Source organism: Coregonus lavaretus (genome assembly GCF_964263955.1).
Source record: "Coregonus lavaretus genome assembly, contig: HAP1_SCAFFOLD_607, whole genome shotgun sequence".
Taxonomy (NCBI): Eukaryota; Metazoa; Chordata; class Actinopteri; order Salmoniformes; family Salmonidae; genus Coregonus; species Coregonus lavaretus.
In genome coordinates, this window is record NW_028157821.1 from 187,043 (window position 1) to 208,953 (window position 21,911).

General features: G+C 44.9%; 1 protein-coding gene across 1 annotated transcript in view; it reads left to right on the top strand.

Moving 5' to 3' along the window:
- The first annotated feature begins 4,396 nt into the window (after positions 1–4,396).
- The window catches only part of LOC311124875 (endophilin-A3-like), a 54,313-nt gene continuing 36,798 nt past the window's right edge, over positions 4,397–21,911 (top strand). The window contains exon 1 of the mRNA XM_084198970.1: positions 4,397–4,681. Within this exon, the coding sequence (XP_084055096.1) occupies positions 4,637–4,681 (45 nt within the window). The 5' untranslated portion in view covers positions 4,397–4,636. The remainder of the gene's footprint in view (positions 4,682–21,911) is intronic.

Consider the following 21,911-nt stretch of genomic DNA (forward strand, 5'->3'; position numbering starts at 1 on the left):
GTTGTTAGTTGTTATTAGTCCCATCCTTCAGCTCCATTCAACACCACCCATCTATCTCTTAACACCATCCATATTGGATTTCTATTTGCCATATATTTTTCAACTGTACTGTGATGTTTTACAAAAGTTCTGAACCCTTCTATTCTCATTGTTTCTACAGATTGTAAATTGAAAATATTTTTTTTTGCTAAAAGTATTATTATATTATTGATCGATTGACTATGACTTTTCAGATCACCCAGTAGTGCTATCTGCAGGGTTAGCTCCAGGTAAATATTGCAATCCTTTAGCCATTCCTGGACCTGTGTCCAAAAACAAGCTTCCTTCATTGGTTTTAACGGAGGCCAGGTTTCTCTGAGGAAAAGTAGACACCAAAGACATTACATTATTCAACCGTTCTAAGAATATAGATATGACATTATTCAACCGTTATAAGAACATAGAAATTACATTATTCAACCGTTATAAGAACATAGACATTACATTATTCAACCGTTATAAACCGTTATAAGAACATAGACATTACATTATTCAACCGTTATAAGAACATAGACAGTAAAAAGCAAAAAGGTTTACCCATTAAATTGTTGGAAGCACATGCAGAGTGTGTGACTTTTAATTGTATATAAAAGATAGAGACAGAAATTAACATTTACTTATACTGTAAGTCAATTGTTGAGATTAAAGAAAGAGTTAAGAGCCAATAATTCCTATTGTGTGGCACAGTCCTTTCTTTCTAATGTAGCTTGAAGTCACAGTCTGTAAGATTTCCAGTCATTACAATTAATGAATATTATGTATTTTTGTTGGTGGCCCCACTTTTAATGGTGGGTTTAAAGGAAACAATCAGCTTTAGGACATTACTGGGATGATATCCTATGATGTCATCCTGTGTTTATTTGTATGTGACTGTCCCATGTATATTCTACTGTCTTCGTGCGGCAAAACAAATTGCCCAGTGGAACGATAAAGATCTACTCTGCCATGCGTTAGAGAACGTCTAAATCCCTGTCCACATAATGAGATGTTCCCATTCTCCCTCTGCGCTGTGAGAACAAGACACCCCCCCGTCCACACACACACACATACACAAACACAAACACACACACAAATACACACACACACAGAAACACACCATGTCCGCTGCAGCCGTGCTCAGTGGACTGCGAGCGCAGAGTGAGCGGATGTGAAACGTATCACTGGCCTAGTCACACACACTGCGGGCAGGGGCATGGAGGACAGACACCACACCAGATGCCGCGTGGTGCCCAGGGCATCAGAGGCATCCCTATGAGAGGAAAAGGCCCATCGAGCCAGCACGGGGAAATAAGCACCTGTCATGTGCCAAGTGGAGTGTTAAGTGCACAAATTGTGGAGGCGTGGGTGATGTTTCCGCGGGGGTGACAGCTCTGGGTTCTGGGTGCCATGTCAGGGCCTGGCAGATCATGTGGAGCCTTTTCCACCGTTCTTCCCCATCCACTCCCCCATCCACTCCACCATCTCTACCCCATCTCTCCCCCATCCGCTCCACCGTCTCTCCCCCAGCCCTGCCGCTGCTGAGGGGCACAATGGCAACAGTTATTAACTGGCTGTCTGCCTCATTTATCTACATTCATCCTGGCTGGTCATCATTGGGGAGGAATGGGGAGGGGGTGGGGGGTGTCATTGCTGAAGGGCGGCAGTGGCAAAACAATCTCCACTGAGCGTTTAGATCGTTTATTCCCGAGCGCCGGGTGTCAGCCACAAACCAAATTGCCAGCCGCGTTTGCGTCGCCGCCGTGGTCATCCTCTCCCCTCACCCGGACTCGCCTCAACCTCTCCCCTCAGGTTGGCGAGGGACGCGGGCCATTGTAGGTGCTCGACCCGCGTGTCACATGGCCTTTTTACAGAATAACATTAATGCCACATGAAGGGCTGACGCCGAGCGGTGTGAAACTGTGAAATGTATTATAAATTGACCGAGCCGGAGGGCGGTGGTGGTGGTGGTACAGTATGGATGTGAAGAACTGTGAACGCTGGTCGCAGGAATTGTTATGACTCTGGCTGTTTAGTATCATGGGAGTTGACAGGGCAGCACTGGTGGCTATGGAGGGCGGAGTTGTGTGTGTTTTGTGCACCAATGAACAACAGTCACAGAACTGCCAGAGAGAAAAACTGACAGACTCAGTTTGAAAGATGGTGTCTAACCGTGTCCCAATGTTATATGTTTAAATGGATATCTATTCTCTGCTCTTCCAATGTAAGGGTTTACCACTAACATGTGACACTCACTTTGTCCTTGTTTTATTTTACTCATGTGCTATTATTGTGTTGAAATGAATCTCCTATTGGAATTATGAATTGGTGTGAACTTACCGTAACCTAAGATGTTGCTTCCCAACAGTTCAACTCAGAGCAGTGAATAGCTGCTTCTAATTGTTTTCTTTCAGGGCCGGTCTTAAACAGCGCCTCTGTAACATCCCTCCCCATTGGCTGGTGCTCTCTAAGGTTCTACAGTGTTGTTATCAGCAGCAGAGGTAGCACTTGAGATGAAACATCTGTAGGATGGAGATGGGAACCAGGTGCCAGAGCGTCCCTGTAACGAGGGTGGAATCATCCCTCTAGGATTCTACTGCCACCCTCAGGATACAGGCCCACCATGCACATACTGGTACACACTGACAGTATGAACTGCTTACCCACTCGGCTTTTGCGTTGTTACTTTGCATTGAGATTTTTTAAAGTATTTGTATGGATTTTGTCCTAGTTTTACTGAAAGGAATGAACAGAAATGAGGTGGGACTGAGTGACAGATAGAGGGAACATAGTGTGCATTTTGTCATTGCTTTTGTACACAATAATCAACTGATTAGTTATTTAATCACTGAAGTTCACAGTATGTATGAGATCAGCCCTCAGCCCTTTCTGCTGGAACACCTGCTGACATCTGGTGTAGGGTGAAGTCGCCCCTTGCATTTTCCCCACTTATGGTTAGGGGAAGGGCTGGGGGAGGGGAGCTGATCCCAGATCAGTACCTAGGGCTGGGGGAGGGGAGCTGATCCCAGATCTGTACCTAGGGCTGGGGGAGGGGAGCTGATCCCAGATCAGTACCTAGGGGAAACTTCACCCCAGAGCCAGACATCTTTAAAAACTTGATAGCTGAATTATTTTGAGTCATATAGTGAATTTGTGAGAGGGAGTAGTGAACAAACTCATTCTAAATTAATTCAACCAGTAATGATTTATATTGCCTACAATAACGCATCAACAAGCACTGACATCATAAATGAAATACAAACCCCCAAAAAATCACAACAACCATTTTATAAAAAGACAAAAGCCACACACTAAAAAGTAAGCTTATTCTGCATGCTTTTTTAGACTCCATTTGACAAATAATAAAATGTGATGTGAATATATTATAAAGCTAACAATGAATGTAGATCCCATACCATAATTCTAACATCCTCATGATCATACGTAGTTAGTAACCAGCATTACCTCTATGTTTGCAGGTATACTGTAACCTTAAACATCAGGCGAGCTAGGCTTCACAGAGACAGAGAAAAGTCATCTATGGACCACCTCTGCTCTTCTGGGTATACCTACAGACCAATATCTATTCCAAATACATGATGAACAACTTCATGTATATTTTCACATCATATGAAATGAATGGGAGTGTAAAAACTGCTCTTAGTCAATCCCCCTGTGGTGAATATGAGCTGTGTCTGTGAGGTTTGAGATCTCTTGTTCTAAGGCTATGGCACCTCCTTGTGGTGCATATTGTGTACAATGAACACAGTTGATAATAACTCATAACTCAATAGAAGCAAATCAATCAATCAATCACAATTGAATTATACCAAGTATCAGGTTCATTTACCTTGAGACAACCTTTGCCCTAGAGGATCAATGTTGGAGGAAACAACATCAAACACTCCCCCCCCCCCCCCCCACACTGTAACTTGCTGCACATTCTGTTCCATTACAGCAGGGGGCAGCAAAGTATTTTAGAACATACTTTCATCATTAGGCCTAGACATTGTAACGGGGCCCAAATAAAACAACATAAACAGCAAACATAAGAATGGCCAAAAGTTTCCAATTTACAAGGATAAAGACAATGGTTTTGTTGCACCTGCAGTTTGAGTTGGTGATATAGGCCTTTCCCTTCTGTAGCCCTACCAATAGCATGGACTTCCTTGGCAGAAAGTATGTAATACATCATGAAACTATACAATGCCAGTGAAATTATTCGTCAATCAATACTTATGAAAATCAACAACATCACGACTCACAAATAGGATACTCTCGCTTTCTCTTTCCGTCGTGCGCTGTTTTTAAGCGTGGGCTTCCACTGCTCGATCAAATTTACATAAACTTAGCGCTTTCCACCAATCATCATTGAGAACGCGCGACATCTATGCGATGCAGGAAACCGCTCCTCCAACTCAAGCAGCGGCAACATTGTAGCGGAGAAACGCCAGTGGACGCGAAGCAACCCGAAGCAATCCGAAGCAACTAGGGTAGCACCACGGAATAGACCCCGTTATATTGTTGTGATTTCCCCATCTAGATCGTATTCATCTAGATCGTATTCTGTCAGGTCTGTCTCTGAAAAGTGAGTCGATAGTGAATCGATACACCATTGAGGATGTCGGTGGCGGGGCTGAAGAAGCAATTTCACAAAGCAAGCCAGGTAAGCAGGAGACGCCCCGTTATATCACAATAAACTGGCATGTTTTATCATAATGCTTTTAATTAACCTATCAAAACATGCCATTGATCTATCTGTCATACAAACAACGACAATATAATAAGCGGATAAAGCAATATTTCTGTCTTGACCTCATAGTCTATTAGTTCCAATCCACTCTCGCTTTCATAATCACGATTGCAAGTAGCGAGTCGACAATATTGTTGTGTTGTGTCTTTTTTGGCCAGTGCCTCCAGTGTTGTCAGGAATGTGCATGTGTGGTCGCGAGCGAGCGATCTACTTGAGCCTAGAGAGAGAAAAACATGTAGGCGACCTGCAACTAGTAGCAAGTGCAGCAGGTCCTTTTTCCAAACTTGGATTTTTAGCTTGCCAGCGCGAGTTTATCATTCATTTGCCAGCTGGTGCTATTCTCTGAATAGGGTTCCTGACTAATATGCATTTGCGCGCAGGCTTAACAAAGACTCCCACATACAATGGAGAACATAGCAGTTCCACAAGCTGTCCACCTCCTTTTGGTCAAGTTCTCAACGGGCTCCCAGCTAGCTTGCCAGCCACCTGCTGCTGCTGCTTTGCTGTCCTTTAGCCTAGTTTTAGCCAAGGTACTTTAATGGTTGCACCCAATGTGCATGTAGCCTCAGTTGCTTTTAGTTGATAAAGATATCTTGCTATCTTTTTCCAGAATTGTTGCCCCCTTCCTTATTTATATTATACAATATGTCTGCCTGCCTGTCTGTCCGTCTGTCTGCCTTTAAAGTCTGTCTGTCTGCCTGCCTGTAAAGTCTGTATGCCTGCCTGTCTGTCTGTCTGCCAGAATCTGATCCCACTTGTGTACAGGAAACCCCTGGTTGTGTTCGAAGTTCCATTCTGATGCCATACTGTGTAGCCTAATTTACATTTATTCACATGTGGAGATAGTCTTCATTTTACCAGACAACATTTACATTGACATTTTACATTTTAGTCATTTAGCAGACGCTCTTATCCAGAGCGACTTACAGTTAAGTGAGTGCATACATTTTTCATACTAGACAACCTAGATAATGTGCACACTGAATAGAAAGCACACATTGAAAATACAATTTTTTGTTCTAATTCTAAAACTGCTGCATTTTCCACACTTGACTTGAGCTCGGTCTCTCAGCATACAACTTATTTATTACCCAACAGTAGACCAACTTGTATAGTTTTGGTCCAAACAAGTACAAACATGTCACATTGGTTGCTTAATCAGTCTATTATACATTCTTATTAAGAATTTGATGACCTTTTCTAATGTGTACATTGTTGCCTATCTTCCAACACAATTACTCAGCATGAAAAGACAGCATGACGTTGGAATATGACATATCAGAACGATGACTCATGGATAGACTGTGTGTGTGCATGCGTGTGGATTCCCATTACCACGCTCTGAGAATGGATCGTTTTCATCCCAGCAGAACATTGTCATTCAGTTGTTGCTTGGGCCCATGAGGTTGAATATATGCACTATAAATATATATACAGTACCAGTCAAAAGTTTGGACACACCTACTCATTCAAGGGTTTTTCTTTATTTTTTACTATTTTCTACATTGTAGAATAAAAGTAAAGACATCAAAACTATGAAATAACACATATGGAATCATGCAGTAACCAAAAAAGTGTTAAACAAATCAAAATATATTTTATATTTGAGATTTCTCAAATTGCCACCCTTTGCCTTGATGACAGCTTTGCACACTCTTGGCATTCTCTCAACCAGCTTCATGAGGTAGTCACCTGGAATGCAATTCAATTAACAGGTGTGCCTTCTTAAAAGTTAATTTGTGGAATTTCTTTCCTTCTTAATGCATTTGAGCCAATCAGTTGTGTTGTGACAAGGTAGCGGGGGGTATACAGAAGACAGCCCTATTTGGTAAAAGACCAAGTCCATATTATGGCAAAAACAGCTCAAATAAGCAAAGAGAAATGACAGTCCATCATTACTTTAAGACATGAAGGTCAGTCAATACGGAACATTTCAAGAACTTTGAACGTTTCTTCAAGTGCAATCGCAAAAACCATCAAGTGCTATAATGAAACTGCCTCTCATGAGGAACGCCACAGGAATGGAAGACCCAGAGTTACCTCTGCTACAGAGGATACGTTCATTAGAGTTACCAGCCTCAGAAATTGTAGCCCAAATAAATGCTTCACAGAGTTCAAGTCACAGACACATCTCAACATCAACTTACACTTCAGGGGAGACTGTGTGAATCAGGCCTTCATGGTCGAATTGCTGCAAAGAAACCAATACTAAAGGACACCAATAAGAAGAAAATACTTGCTTGGGCCAAGAAACACGAGCAATGGACATTAGAGTGGTGGAAATTTGTCCTTTGGGTCTGGAATCCAAATTGGAGATTTTTGGTTCCAACCGCTGTGTCTTTGTGAGACGCGGTGTGGGTGAACGGATGATATCCGCATGTGTATTTCCCACCGTGAAGCATGGAGGAGGAGGTGTTATGGTGTGGGGGTGCTTTGCTGGTGACACTGTCTGTGATTTATTTAGAATTCAAGGCACACTTAACCAGCATGGCTACCACAGCATTCTGCAGCAATACGCCATCCCATCTGGTTTGGGCTTAGTGGGACTATCATTTGTTTTTCAACAGGACAATCAATCAATCAATCAATTTTATTTTATATAGCCCTTCTTACATCAGCTAATATCTCGAAGTGCTGTACAGAAACCCAGCCTAAAACCCCAAACAGCTAGTAATGCAGGTGTAGAAGCACGGTGGCTAGGAAAAACTCCCTAGAAAGGCGAAAACCTAGGAAGAAACCTAGAGAGGAACCAGGCTATGAGGGGTGGCCAGTCCTCTTCTGGCTGTGCCGGGTGGAGATTATAACAGAACCATGCCAAGATGTTCAAAAATGTTCATAAGTGACAAGCATGGTCAAATAATAATCAGGAATAAATCTCAGTTGGCTTTTCATAGCCGATCATTAAGAGTTTAAAACAGCAGGTCTGGGACAGGTAGGGGTTCCATAACCGCAGGCAGAACAGTTGAAACTGGAATAGCAGCAAGGCCAGGCGGACTGGGGACAGCAAGGAGTCACCACGGCCGGTAGTCCCGACGTATGGTCCTAGGGCTCAGGTCTCTCAGTTGGCTTTTCATAGCCGATCATTAAGAGTTGAAAACAGCAGGTCTGGGACAGGTAGGGGTTTCGTAGCCGCAGGCAGAACAGTTGAAACTGGAATAGCAGCAAGGCCAGGCGGACTGGGGACAGCAAGGTGTCATCATGCCCGGTAGTCCTGACGTATGGTCCTAGGGCTCAGGTTCTCAGAGAGAAAGAGAGAACGAGAGAATTAGAGAGAGCATACTTAAATTCACACAGGACACTGGATAAGACAGGAGAAGTACTCCAGGTATAACCAACTAACCCCAGCCCCCCGACACATAAACTACTGCAGCATAAATACTGGAGGCTGAGACAGGAGCGGTCCGGAGACACTGTGGCCCCATCCGAAGAAACCCCCGGACAGGGCCAAACAGGAAGGATATAACCCCACCCACTCCGCCAAAGCACAGCCCCCGCACCACTAGAGGGATATCCCCAACCACCAACTTACAATCCTGAGACAGGGCCGAGTATAGCCCACAGAGGTCTCCACCACAGCACAAACCAAGGGGGGGGCGCCAACCTAGACAGGAAGATCACGTCAGTAACTCAACCCACTCAAGTGACGCACCCCTCCCAGGGACGGCATGAAAGAGCACCAGCAAGCCAGTGACTCAGCCCCTGCAACAGGGTTAGAGGCAGAGAACCCCAGTGGAGAGGGGAACCGGCCTGGCAGAGACAGCAAGGGCTGTTCGTTGCTCCAGCCTTTCCGTTCACCTTCACACTCCTGGGCCAGACTACACTCAATCATATGACCTACTGAAGAGATAAGTCTTCAGTAAAGACTTAAAGGTTGAGACCGAGTCTGCGTCTCTCACATGGGTAGGCAGACTGTTCCATAAAAATGGAGATCTATAGGAGAAAGCCCTGCCTCCCGCTGTTTGCTTAGAAATTCTAGGGACAATTAGGAGGCCTGCGTCTTGTGACCGTAGCGTACGTATTGGTATGTACGGCAGGACCAACTCGGAAAGATAGGTAGGAGCAAGCCCATGTAACGCTTTATAGGTTAACAGTAAAACCTTGAAATCAGCCCTTGCCTTAACAGGAAGCCAGTGTAGGGAAGCTAGCACTGGAGTAATATGATCAAATTTCTTGGTTCTAGTCAGGATTCTAGCAGCCGTATTTAGCACTAACTGAAGTTTATTTAGTGCTTTATCCGGGTAGCCGGAAAATAGAGCATTGCAGTAGTCTAACCTAGAAGTAACAAATGCATGGATTAATTTTTCTGCATCATTTTTGGACAGAAAATTTCTGATTTTTGCAATGTTACGTAGATGGAAAAAAGCTGTCCTTGAAACAGTCTTGATATGTTCGTCAAAAGAGAGATCAGGGTCAAGAGTAACGCCAAGGTCCTTCACAGTTTTATTTGAGACGACTTTACAACCATCAAGATGAATTGTCAGATTTAACAGAAGATCTCTTTGTTTCTTGGGACCTAGAACAAGCATCTCTGTTTTGTCCGAGTTTAAAAGTAAAACGTTTTCAGCCATCCACTTCCTTATGTCTGAAACACAGGCTTCTAGCGAGGGCAATTTTGGGGCTTCACCATGTTTCATTGAAATGTACAGCTGTGTGTCATCCGCATAGCAGTGAAAGTTAACATTATGTTTTCGAATAACATCCCCAAGAGGTAAAATATATAGTGAAAACAATAGTGGTCCTAAAACGGAACCTTGAGGAACACCGAAATGTACAGTTGATTTGTCGGAGGACAGACCATTCACAGAGACAAACTGATATCTTTCCGACAGGTAGGATCTAAACCAGGCCAGAACTTGTCCGTGTAGACCAATTTGGGTTTCCAGTCTCTCCAAAAGAATGTGGTGATCGATGGTGTCAAAGGCAGCACTAAGGTCTAGTAGCACGAGGACAGATGCAGAGCCTCGGTCTGACGCCATTAAAAGGTCATTTACCACCTTCACAAGTGCAGTCTCAGTGCTATGATGGGGTCTAAAACCAGACTGAAGCATTTCGTATACATTGTTTGTCTTCAGAAAGGCAGTGAGTTGCTGCGCAACAGCTTTTTCTAAAATTTTTGAGAGGAATGGAAGATTCGATATAGGCCGATAGTTTTTTGACCCAACACACCTCCAGGCTGTGTAAGGGCTATTTTACCAAGAAGGATAGTGATGGAGTGCTGCATCAGATGACCTGGCCTCCACAATCCCCCGACCTCAACCAAATTGAGATGGTTTGGGATGAGTCGGACCGCAGAGTGAAGGAAAAACAGCCAACAAGTGCTCAGCATATGTGGGAATTCCTTCAGGACTGTTGGAAAAGCATTCCAGGTGAAGCTGGTTGAGAGAATGCCAAGAGTGTGCAAAGCTGTCATCAAGGCAAAGGGTGGCTATTTGAAGAATCTCAAATATAAAATATATTTTGATTTGTTTAACACTTTTTTGGTTACTACATGATTCCATATGTATTATTTCATAGTTTTGACGTCTTCACTATTATTCTACAATGTAGAAAATAGTAAAAATAAAGAAAAACACTTGAATTAATAGGTGTTATAAAACTTTTGACCTGTAGTGTGTATATATACACAGTGCATTCGGTAGGTATTCAGACCGCTTCCTTTTTTCCACATTTTGTTACGTTACAGCCTTATTCTAAAGCCTTATACATAAGTATTCAGACCCTTTGCTATGAGACTCGAAATTGAGCTCAGGTGCATCCTGTTTCCATTGATTTTCCTTGAGATGCGCTCAGGACCTCAGACTGAGGCGAAGATTCACCTTCCAACAGGACAACGGCCCTAAGCACACAGCCAAGACAATACAGGAGTGGCTTCGGGACAAGTCTCTGAATGTCCTTGAGTGGCCCAGCCAGAGCCTGGACTTGAACCCGATCGAACATCTCTATAGAGACCTGAAAATAGCTGTGCAGCGATGGTCCCCGTCCAACCTGAGATTAGGAGAAACTCCCCAAATGCAGTTGTCAAACTTGTAACATCATACCCAAGAAGACTCGAGGCTGTAATCGCTGCCAAAGGTGCTTCAACAAAAGTACTGAGTAAAGGGTCTGAATACTTAAGTAAATGTGATATTTCAGTTTTTTATTTGTAATAAATTAGCAAAAATGTCTAAAAACCTGTTTTTACTTTGTTATTATGGGGTAATGTTTGTAGATTGATGAGGAAAAAAACAATTTTATCCATATTTAGAAAAAGGCTGTAACGTAACAACATGTGGAAAAAGTCAAAGGGTCTGAATACTTTCTGAATGCACTGTATAAAATAACCCAGAAATGTTCCATATGCACAAAAAGCTTATTTCTCTCAAATTATGGGCACAAATTTGTTTACATCCCTGTTAGTGAGCATTTCTCCTTTGCCAAGATAATCCATCCACCTGACAGGTGTGGCATGTCAAGAGGCTGATTTATTTTAGAAGAAATAGGGAATTATTTAAGAAAAGTGCAAGGGTGTCAATATATTTGGCCGCAACTGAACTATAAAAAGAGATGTAAAGCCTCAGAGCAGTTTCCTCTAAACAAACACAATCTCCCCAGGGTCTGACACACTGGCACGTATGCAGGAGTGTGTGTGTGACTGTGTATGTCTCGGTGTCTGTGACTGTGTGTGTGATTATGGACTCTGTGTCTGATAAGAGAGGCTTGTTCTTTCCCCATGTCTCCCTATGGAGCTTCAGCGGGCAGGGTCGTGCCAAGCAGACATTTCTGCTGTGTTTCCTGACAAACACACACACACATGCACAGACACAAACACACACACACACTGCAGAGGAAGTCACTACAGGCCAAGCTGGGAACATCCTGCTGCCTGGGCCTTGTTCTTCCAGGCTGGTCTGTGCTGAGCTATGCTAGTGTAGGGGATAGGGCTGGGAGGGGGTTGGGAGCCAAGCTACAGCTTTGATTAGCAGATGTTCTTAGGCATATATTATATTATAGTTCATCAATGCCTAAATCCAACCCACTGGTGTGCTGGAGGTATGTGTGTGTACTGTGCACTGTGCTGACTCCTCTGTACAAGGCCTCACAACACAACAAGGTAAAGTGATGGAATAACTGGTCAGGGTCCACTGGAGATGGCTGGTCAAAGCTCAATGAACATCCTGCTTCTGTCTGTCTGTCTGTCTCTCTTTCAATCTGTCCTGTCTGTCTGCCTGCCTGCCTGCCTGCCTGTCTGTCTGTCTGTCTGTCTGTCTGTCTGCCTACCTGTCTGCCTTTCTGCCGGTCTATCTGCCTGTTTACCGGTCTGTCCTGTCTGTCTACCTGTCTGTCTGTCTGCCTGTCTGTCTGTCTTTCTGTGTGCCTGTCTGTCTACCTATCTGTCTACCTGTCTGCCTGTGTGCCTGTCTGTCTACCTGTCTGTCTACCTGTCTGCCACTGTGTGCCTGTTTCTCTGAAGATGACCGTGAAGAGAGAGCACAGCATAATAAGTGATAGTAGAGAGAGAGAGAGAGAGAGAGAGAGAGAGAGAGAGAGAGAGAGAGAGAGAGAGAGAGAGAGAGAGAGAGAGAGAGAGAGAGAGAGAGATAACGTTCTTGTAGGAGAGAGAGAGAGAAATAAGTATACGAATATTGAAAAATGAATATTGATGATACTACAGCAGCTGGCTGTAACCAACCTGTTAGGTAGGAGCTTTGTTTGGACATTCAGGGACATCTCCTTAGACAGCTAGATTATACAAGCACTCCTACATGTCAGTGGGGAATTGAATTCCATTCCTTAGGCCTTAATGAGATAGCGGAATCTGCTGCTTTCACTAAGCTGAACTATATCACCACTTCATTTATGTGTGTGTGTGTGAGAGAGAGAGAGAGAGAGAGAGAGAGAGAGAGAGAATTGTAGCCTTTGTATCAACATTGGACAGCAGCTTTTACAGTCTGTGTGTCGGAACTCAGAATACAACAACACATTTTTTTTTTTTTGTGTGGTCATATTTCTTCAGTCAATCTTTATTGTCCCATAGGGGAATGTCTTGTGAAGGGAGGATGACACACAATTACACTACTGTGTGTAGAATGTTGGCCTAGATAATGTTGTCAAAAACAGTGGAAATGGAACGTTGTTTGATAGAGAAGCTCAGTGGAAGAAGGAAGCAGTCTGGTTTCCAAAAGACCTTCACACACACACACACACACACACACACACACATACACATTCACACACACAAGCCAACTTCAGCTAAACAACACAGGATATGAAACACTGCAACCTTAGAGGTTAAACAATTCTTTTAAAAACCTGTCACAGCTCCACCGTTTAGGGCTTGTGGTTTGAGCTATCCACTTTCTGTGTAAGGTAGCCAAAACAGTCATAATACTTACATTTACATTTTAGCAGACACTCTTTTCCAGAGCGACTTACAGTCAGTGAATACATATCTTTTATACTGGCCCCCCGTGGGAATCAAACCCACAACCCTGGCGTTGCAAACGCCATGCTCTATTAACTGAGCTACATCCCTGCCGGCCATTCCCTCCCCTACCCTGGACGACGCTGGGCCAATTGTGCTGGGCCGCCCATGAGTCTCCCGGTCGCGGCCGGCTGCGACAGAGCCTGGATTTGAACCAGGATCTCTAGTGGCACAGTTAGCACTGCGATGCAGTGCCTTAGACCACTGCACCACTCAGGAGACTGTACTTACTATGATCCATATGTGATGTATTATTATGCCTTTAGAATTTCACCTCTCACATCATAGTGTATTACATGACTTGCTAAATTCAGCTCATGACTCCATAAACAGTTCTAACAGCCGTAATGACACTAGCATTACAAAAGGATTAGCTTAGGCCTACATTATATGCATTAGCCTGCACTCAGGTAGTCCATGAAGGCTCTGGTGAAGTAAGCTGATCCTAGATCTGTACCTAGGGGAAACTTCACCCCAGAGCCTAATTTACACAAAGAGAATGGCTGCTGGATTTCCCAATGGAACTCACAATAGACAGCTGATAAACCGCCAAAATGTTAATGATCTGAAAACCTGCCACACAGCTTGGCTGAGTCCTTTTTAACATGAATGATTAGTATGTTTTTACGGGGGTGTTAGCTGCATTCAATACTGTCATTACACAATACCTTCCTTTGGTTACTGTAATGTATTTCATGTTCACCAGCTAGCGTGCTGAAACACACCATTAAAAAACAAAAACATTTAAACCCAGTGATAACAGCACACAGACGCACACACCTTGAATACACCACGCACTCACGCACAACCGCACTCACTCACACACACACACACACTACACACACTACACACACACACACAGCAAGATGAAGCAGCATGCACCTTGACCTCCATTGATAAACACACACACGCATGTGACAGACAGGCTGAACTCTGTCCCCTGATAAAACATACTATTTCTGACTGACAGGGACTACTGTACGTACAGAGTGGAACAGGTATTGTCTTTTACCTTTGTCTTTAAAGAGAACCGCCTGGTATTGATGGTTTAATACTGCATGTACTCTGAACTTCTACCCATGCAGACCTTTGTGTCTAACTAGAGGAGGAAGGCCTCCCACTTATGACTCTGGTTCCTCTCAAGGTTTCTTCCTACGAGGTCATTTTACCTTGCCAATGAGGCTTTGGCGTCCACCATTGGGGGGTACACGCTACTGTGTTACATACTATAAATAATGGTTGGTGTGTGCTGTCAGGTGGAAGGTAGCCTAGCGGTTAAGAGGGTTGAGCCAGTAACTGAAAGGTTGCTGGTTCAAATCCCCACGCTGACTAGGTGAAAAATCTGTTGATGTGCCCTTGAGCAATGTACCTAACCCTAATTGTTTGGGGTAAGAGTTAATTTTTTAAATATTATTTTTCATGACGTGTCCCTAAGTATTGACTACCTTATTTTACAGCCTGTTAGAGCCTGACTCAGGTCGGTATGTTTACTCCACCCTGATACATTAAATAATGTACAAGATGAAGAACAGGGCCACAGATACCCATACATTTTCTCTCAGACAATGGCTTCACACTGTAAACAGAATAGTGGATGGACTTCACACTGTAAACAGAATAGTGGATGGACTTCACACTGAAAAACAGAATAGTGGATGGACTTCACACTGCAAACAGAATAGTGGATGGACTTCACACTGTAAACAGAATAGTGGATGGACTTCACACTGCAAACAGAATAGTGGATGGACTTCACACTGCAAACAGAATAGTGGATGGACTTCACACTGTGAATAGAATAGTGGATGGACTTCACACTGTAAACAGAATAGTGGATGGACTTCACACTGCAAACAGAATAGTGGATGGACTTCACACTGCAAACAGAATAGTGGATGGACTTCACACTGCAAACAGAATAGTGGATGGACTTCACACTGCAAACAGAATAGTGGATGGACTTCACACTGCAAACAGAATAGTGGATGGACTTCACACTGTAAACAGAATAGTGGATGGACTTCACACTGTAAACAGAATAGTGGATGGACTTCACACTGCAAACAGAATAGTGGATGGACTTCACACTGCAAACAGAATAGTGGATGGACTTCACACTGCAAACAGAATAGTGGATGGACTTCACACTGCAAACAGAATAGTGGATGGACTTCACAATGCAAACAGAATAGTGGATGGACTTCGCACTGCAAACAGAATAGTGGATGGACTTCACACTGCAAACAGAATAGTGGATGGACTTCGCACTGCAAACAGAATAGTGGATGGACTTCACACTGTAAACAGAATAGTGGATGGACTTCACACTGTAAACAGAATAGTGGATGGACTTCACACTGCAAACAGAATAGTGGATGGACTTCACACTGCAAACAGAATAGTGGATGGACTTCACACTGCAAACAGAATAGTGGATGGACTTCACAATGCAAACAGAATAGTGGATGGACTTCACAATGCAAACAGAATAGTGGATGGACTTCACACTGTAAACAGAGTAGTGGATGGACTTCACACTGCAAACAGAGTAGTGGATGGACTTCACACTGTAAACTGAATAGTGGATGGACTTCACACTGTGAACAGAATTGTGGATGGACTTCACACTGTAAACAGAATAGTGGATGGACTTCACACTGTGAACAGAATTGTGGATGGTTGAGAGACCGCCACCGCACATAACAGATCCAATTATCACCAATGAGATATAGGGAGGTAAGGAGAGATAAGGCTACAGTATTGTGTTTGCTGTCAGTGACAGGGTGCGTCCCAAAAGGCATCCTATTCCCTATATTCTACACTAATGTTGACCCCTATGGACCCTGGTCAAAAGTAGTGCGCTATATAGGGAATAGGATGCCATTTGGGACTCAGCCACAGTGTTGTCACAGTGTCAGAATGGATCACACTTTGACATGATCAAATAGAGGTAGGTTCATAAACACCACTGGGTGTGACTGTGAACACACACACACACACACGCCTGTTTGTTTAATTAAGGCCAATATTCCACTCCACTGCCCTTTAGGTGAATAACAGTGGAAAATCATGCCGATTGAACCGAATAACAGGAATGAGTTTAATATCTTTGGTAGTACATTATCAGACAGGAACCAGAGAAAAACATGCTCTGCTGAGGTAGTAAAACCAGACAGACAGACAGACAGACAGGAAAATACAGATTCAATGTTCAGACTATAGGAAATATGTTGACATTTACCACACAATGAATCATTTGTAATAACTTTTACCCAGCTGCATAATCAGATAATAGTGCATATATATATACAGTATCAGTCAAAAGTTTGGACACACCTACTCATTGAAGGGTTTTACTTTATTTTTACTATTTTCTACATTGTAGAATAATAGTGAAGACATCAAAACTATGAAATACCACATATGGAATCATGTAGTAACCAAAAAAGTGTTAAACAAATCAAAATATATTTTATATTTGAGATTCTTCAAATAGTCACCCTTTGCCTTGATAACAGCTTTGCACACTCTTGGCATTCTCTCAACCAGCTTCACCTGGAATGCTTTTCCAACAGTCTTGAAGGAGTTCCCACTTGTTGGCTGCTTTTCATTCACTCTGCCGTCCGACTCAACCCAAACCATCTCAATTGGGTTGAGGTCGGGGGATTGTGGAGACCAGGTCATCTGATGCAGAACTCCATCACTCTCCTTCTTGGTAAAATAGCCCTTAGACAGCCTGGAGGTGTGTTGGGTCATTGTCCTGTTGAAAAACAAATGAGAGTCCCAAACCAGATGGGATGGTGTATCGCTGCAGAATGCTGTGGTAGCCATGCTGGTTAAGTGTGCCTTGAATTCTAAATAAATCACAGACAATGTCACCAGCAAAGCACCCCCACACCATAACACCTCCTCCTCCATCCTTTACGGTGGGAACTACACATGCGTAGATCATCCGTTCACCCACACCGCGTCTCACAAAGGGTTAGGGTTAGGGTTAGGGTTAGGAACCAAACATCTCCAATTTGGACTCCAGACCAAAGGACACATTTCCACCGGTATACTGTCCATTGCTCGTGTTTCTTGGCCCAAGTAGGTCTCTTATTCTTATTGGTGTCCTTTAGTATTGGTTTCTTTGCAACAATTCGTCCATGAAGGACTGATTCACACAGTCCCCTCTGAACAGTTGATGTTGAGATGTGTCTGTGACTTGAACTCTGTGAAGCATTTATTTGGGCTACAATTTCTGAGGCTGGTAACTCTAATGAACTTATCCTCTGTAGCAGAGGTAACGCTGGGTCTTCCATTCCTGTGGCGGTCCTCATGAGAGGCAGTTTCATCATAGCGCTTGATGGTTTTTGCGACTGCACTTGAAGAAACTTTCAAAGTTCTTGAAATGTTCCGTATTGACTGACCTTCATGTCTTAAAGTAATGATGGACTGTAATTTCTCTTTGCTTATTTGAGCTGTTCTTGCCATAAGATGGACTTGGTCTTTTACCAAATAGGGTTATCTTCTGTATACCCCCCCCTACCTAGTCACAACACAACTGATTGGCTCAAACAAATTAAGAAGGAAAGAAATTCCACAAATTAACTTTTAACAAGGCACACCTGTTAATTGAAATGCATTCCAGGTGACTACCTCATAAAGCTGGTTGAGAGAATGCCAAGAGTGTGCAAAGCTGTCATCAAGGCAAAGGGTGGCTATTTGAAGAATTTGTTTAACACTTTTTTGGTTACTACATGATTCCATATGTGTTATTTCATAGTTTTGATGTCTTCACTATTATTCTACAATGTAGAAAATAGTAAAAAAAAAGAAAAACCCTTGAATGAGTAGGTGTGTCCAAACCTTTGACTGGTAGTGTATATATATATATATATAATATATATATTATGTATATTATTATATTATTTTTTTCAAACCTGCACTGTTGGAGTATTTCACTGTACACTGCAACTACATTTGTGACCCTGTGCATGTGACTAAATAAACGTCTAATCTAATCTAATCTAATCTACTGAACACCTTCATGTACCAAAGAGTGTGTAAGCTACATAATGTACTCAGACCTACTGTGTCTGCAATGTGTTTTATGATTATTGATGAGCTTGGTGTTGGTGCTCATAATCGGTCGAGAGGGGTTTTAGATTATTAACCACGTTTTCAGTAGGAGTGTGTGTGTGTCTGTGTGTGTTTGTGTGTGTATAGTCCTATGACACAGTGGTCCACCTAACAGTTGTATTGTTGCATTGATGGAAGTTACTGTCAGAACGCTGAGTGTGGATGTGGTGCAGGGAATCAAGCGCAGGAACAAGGGTGTTCGTCAACAGACTTTAGTAATCAAAAATAGAACTCCAAACAGGTGGATAGCCAACCCAACCGGGAGGCATGAACAAAATTACGCACACACACAACAGTGCGTAAAAACAAGAAAAGGCGCACGCAGTGCGGACTCTCTACACAAACAAATACGAGAGAGAAAACCCATCAACAGCAACAGCTGACATAACAATCACACATAACACCTGACCCAACACACGATAACTAAATAGGAAACAAAATCAAACACTAACAAGGGACAGGTGTACAAACAGACAAAACCAAACAAACATGAAACATCGAACGGTGGCAGCTAGTACTCCGGGGACGACGACCGCCGAAGCCTGCCCGAACAAGGAGGAGGAGCAGCCTCGGCCGAAACCGTGACAGTACCCCCCCCCCTTGACGCGCGGCTCCAGCGGCCCCGATGGAACTCGGTCAGCAGGGACTGGTCTAATATGTCCCTCCTCGGCACCCAGCACCGCTCCTCCGGGCCGTACCCCTCCCACTCCACGAGATATTGGAGACCCCCCATCCGGCGTCTCGAATCAAGGATGGACCTCACAGTGTACGCCGGAGCCCCCTCGATGTCCAACGGGGGCGGAGGAGTCTCTTCTATCTCATAGTCCTGGAGTGGACCAGCTACCACCGGCCTGAGGAGAGACACATGGAACGAGGGGTTAATATTCCTATAATCAATAGGCAGTTCTAACCTGTAACACACCTCGTTCAACCTCCTCAGGACTTTAAATGGCCCCACAAACCGCCGACCCAGCTTCCGGCAGGGCAGGCGGAGGGGCAGGTTTCTGGTCGAGAGCCAGACTCGATCTCCAGGTGCGTACACAGGCCCCTCACTGCGGTGGAGATCGGCGCTCGTCTTATGCCGACGGATGGCCCGCTGCAGATGAACGTGGGCAGCGTTGCATGTCTCCTCCGAGCGCCGCACCCACTCATCCACCGCAGGGGCCTCGATCTGGCTCTCGTGCCAAGGTGCCAGAACCGGCTGGTACCCTAACACACACTGGAAAGGGGTTAGTTGGGTGGAGGAGTGGCGGAGAGAGTTCTGTGCCATCTCGGCCCAAGGAACGTATCTCGCCCACTCCTCCGGCCGGACCTGGCAATAAGACCTCAGAAACCTACCCACATCCTGGTTAACACGTTCAACCTGCCCATTACTCTCCGGGTGGTAACCCGAGGTAAGGCTCACCGAAACCCCCAACCGTTCCATAAACCTCTCCACACTCTGGAGGTGAACTGGGGGCCTCGATCAGACACTATATCCTCGGGTACCCCGTAATGCCGGAAGACATGGGTAAACAGAGCCTCAGCGGTCTGTAGGGCAGTAGGTAGACCCGGCATGGGAAGGAGACGACAGGCCTTCGAGAACCGATCCACAACGACCAGGATGGTAGTATTCCCCTGTGAGGGGGGAAGGTCTGTAACAAAATCCACCGAGAGGTGGGACCAGGGTCGTTGTGGAACGGGCAGCGGTTGTAGCTTACCCCTGGGCAAATGTCTGGGCGCCTTACACTGGGCACACACCGAACAGGAGGAGACATAAATCCTCACATCCCTGGCTAACGTTGGCCACCAGTACTTAGTGCTAAGGCAGTGAACTGTCCGGCCGATACCTGGATGTCCAGAGGAGGGGGACGTATGAGCCCAATAAATGAGGCGATCGCGTACCTCGAGCGGAACGTACGTCCGACCCACTGGACACTGTGGAGGACTTGGGTCGGTGCGTAACGCCCGCTCGATCTCGGCATCGACCTCCCATACCACCGGTGCAACCAGACAAGACTTTGGTAGTATGGGAGTGGGCTCAACGGACCTCTCCTCCGTGTCATACCGCCGAGACAGGGCATCTGCCTTCCCATTCTGGGACCCAGGGATGTAAGTGATTTTAAACACAAACCGGGCTAGAAACATAGTCCAGCGGGCCTGGCGAGGATTCAGTCTCCTAGCTGCCCGGATGTATTCCAGGTTACGGTGGTCAGTTAGAATGAGGAAAGGGTGTTGAGCCCCCTCAAGCCAATGCCTCCACACCTTTAGGGCCTGTACCACGGCTAACAGCTCCCTGTCCCCTACGTCATAATTCCGCTCCGCCGGACTGAGCTTCTTAGAATAAAAAGCACAGGGGCGGAGTTTAGGTGGTGTGCCAGACCGTTGTGAGAGAACGGCCCCTATACCGGCCTCGGACGCGTCTACCTCTACCTGGAAAGGTAAAGCGGGATCCGGATGCGCCAACACCGGCGCCGAGGTAAACAGGTCCTTCAGTTTCCCAAAAGCCCTGTCCGCCTCAGCTGACCACCGCAAGCGCACCGGACCCCCCTTCAACAGAGACATTATGGGAGCTGCCACCTGTCCAAAACCCCGGATAAACCTCCGGTAATAATTCGCAAAACCCAAGAACTGTTGTACCTCTTTCACAGTGGTTGGGGTCTGCCAATTACGCACAGCTGACACCCGGTCAACCTCCATCTTCACCCCTGACGCAGACAACTGATAACCCAAAAAGGAGACCGACTTCTGAAAGAACAGACATTTCTCTGCCTTGACATATAGGTCATGCTCCAACAGCCTCCTCAACACTCGGCGCACCAGGGCTACATGCTCTGCTCGGGTAGAACTGTACACCAGAATATCGTCTATGTACACGACTACTCCCTGTCCCTGCATGTCCCGGAAAATCTCATCGACGAAGGATTGGAAGACTGAGGGAGCATTCATTAACCCATATGGCATGACGAGATACTCGTAATGTCCGGAGGTCGTACTAAACGCCGTCTTCCATTCATCGCCCTCTCTAATGCGTACCAAGTTATATGCGCTCCTGAGATCCAATTTTGTGAAGAACTGAGCACCGTGTAATGACGCCGTCATAGTCGCAATCAGAGGAAGTGGATAGCTGTACTTCACCGTAATCTGATTGAGACCGCGGTAATCAATACACGGGCGCAGACCTCCATCTTTTTTCTTCACAAAAAAGAAGCTCGAGGAAGCGGGTGAAGTGGAGGCCCGTATGTATCCCTGTCTCAGAGACTTGGCGATGTAAGTTTCCATTGCCTTCCTCTCCTCTTGAGACAAGGGATACACATGGCTCCGCGGGAGGGCTGCTCCTGACTGGAGATCTATCGCACAATCCCCCTGTCTATGAGGCGGCAGCTGCGCCGCCCTAGTCTTACTAAACACCAGTTTCAAATCCTCATACTCGGGGGGAATATGCAGTGCTGGCATTAGATTCGGACTTTCCACCGAGGTCACCCCTATGGAAACACCCAGACACAGCCTCTCACACTGAGCAGACCACCCTTTAAGAGCTTTCTCTCGCCACGAAATCGTAGGGTCATGGGTAATCAA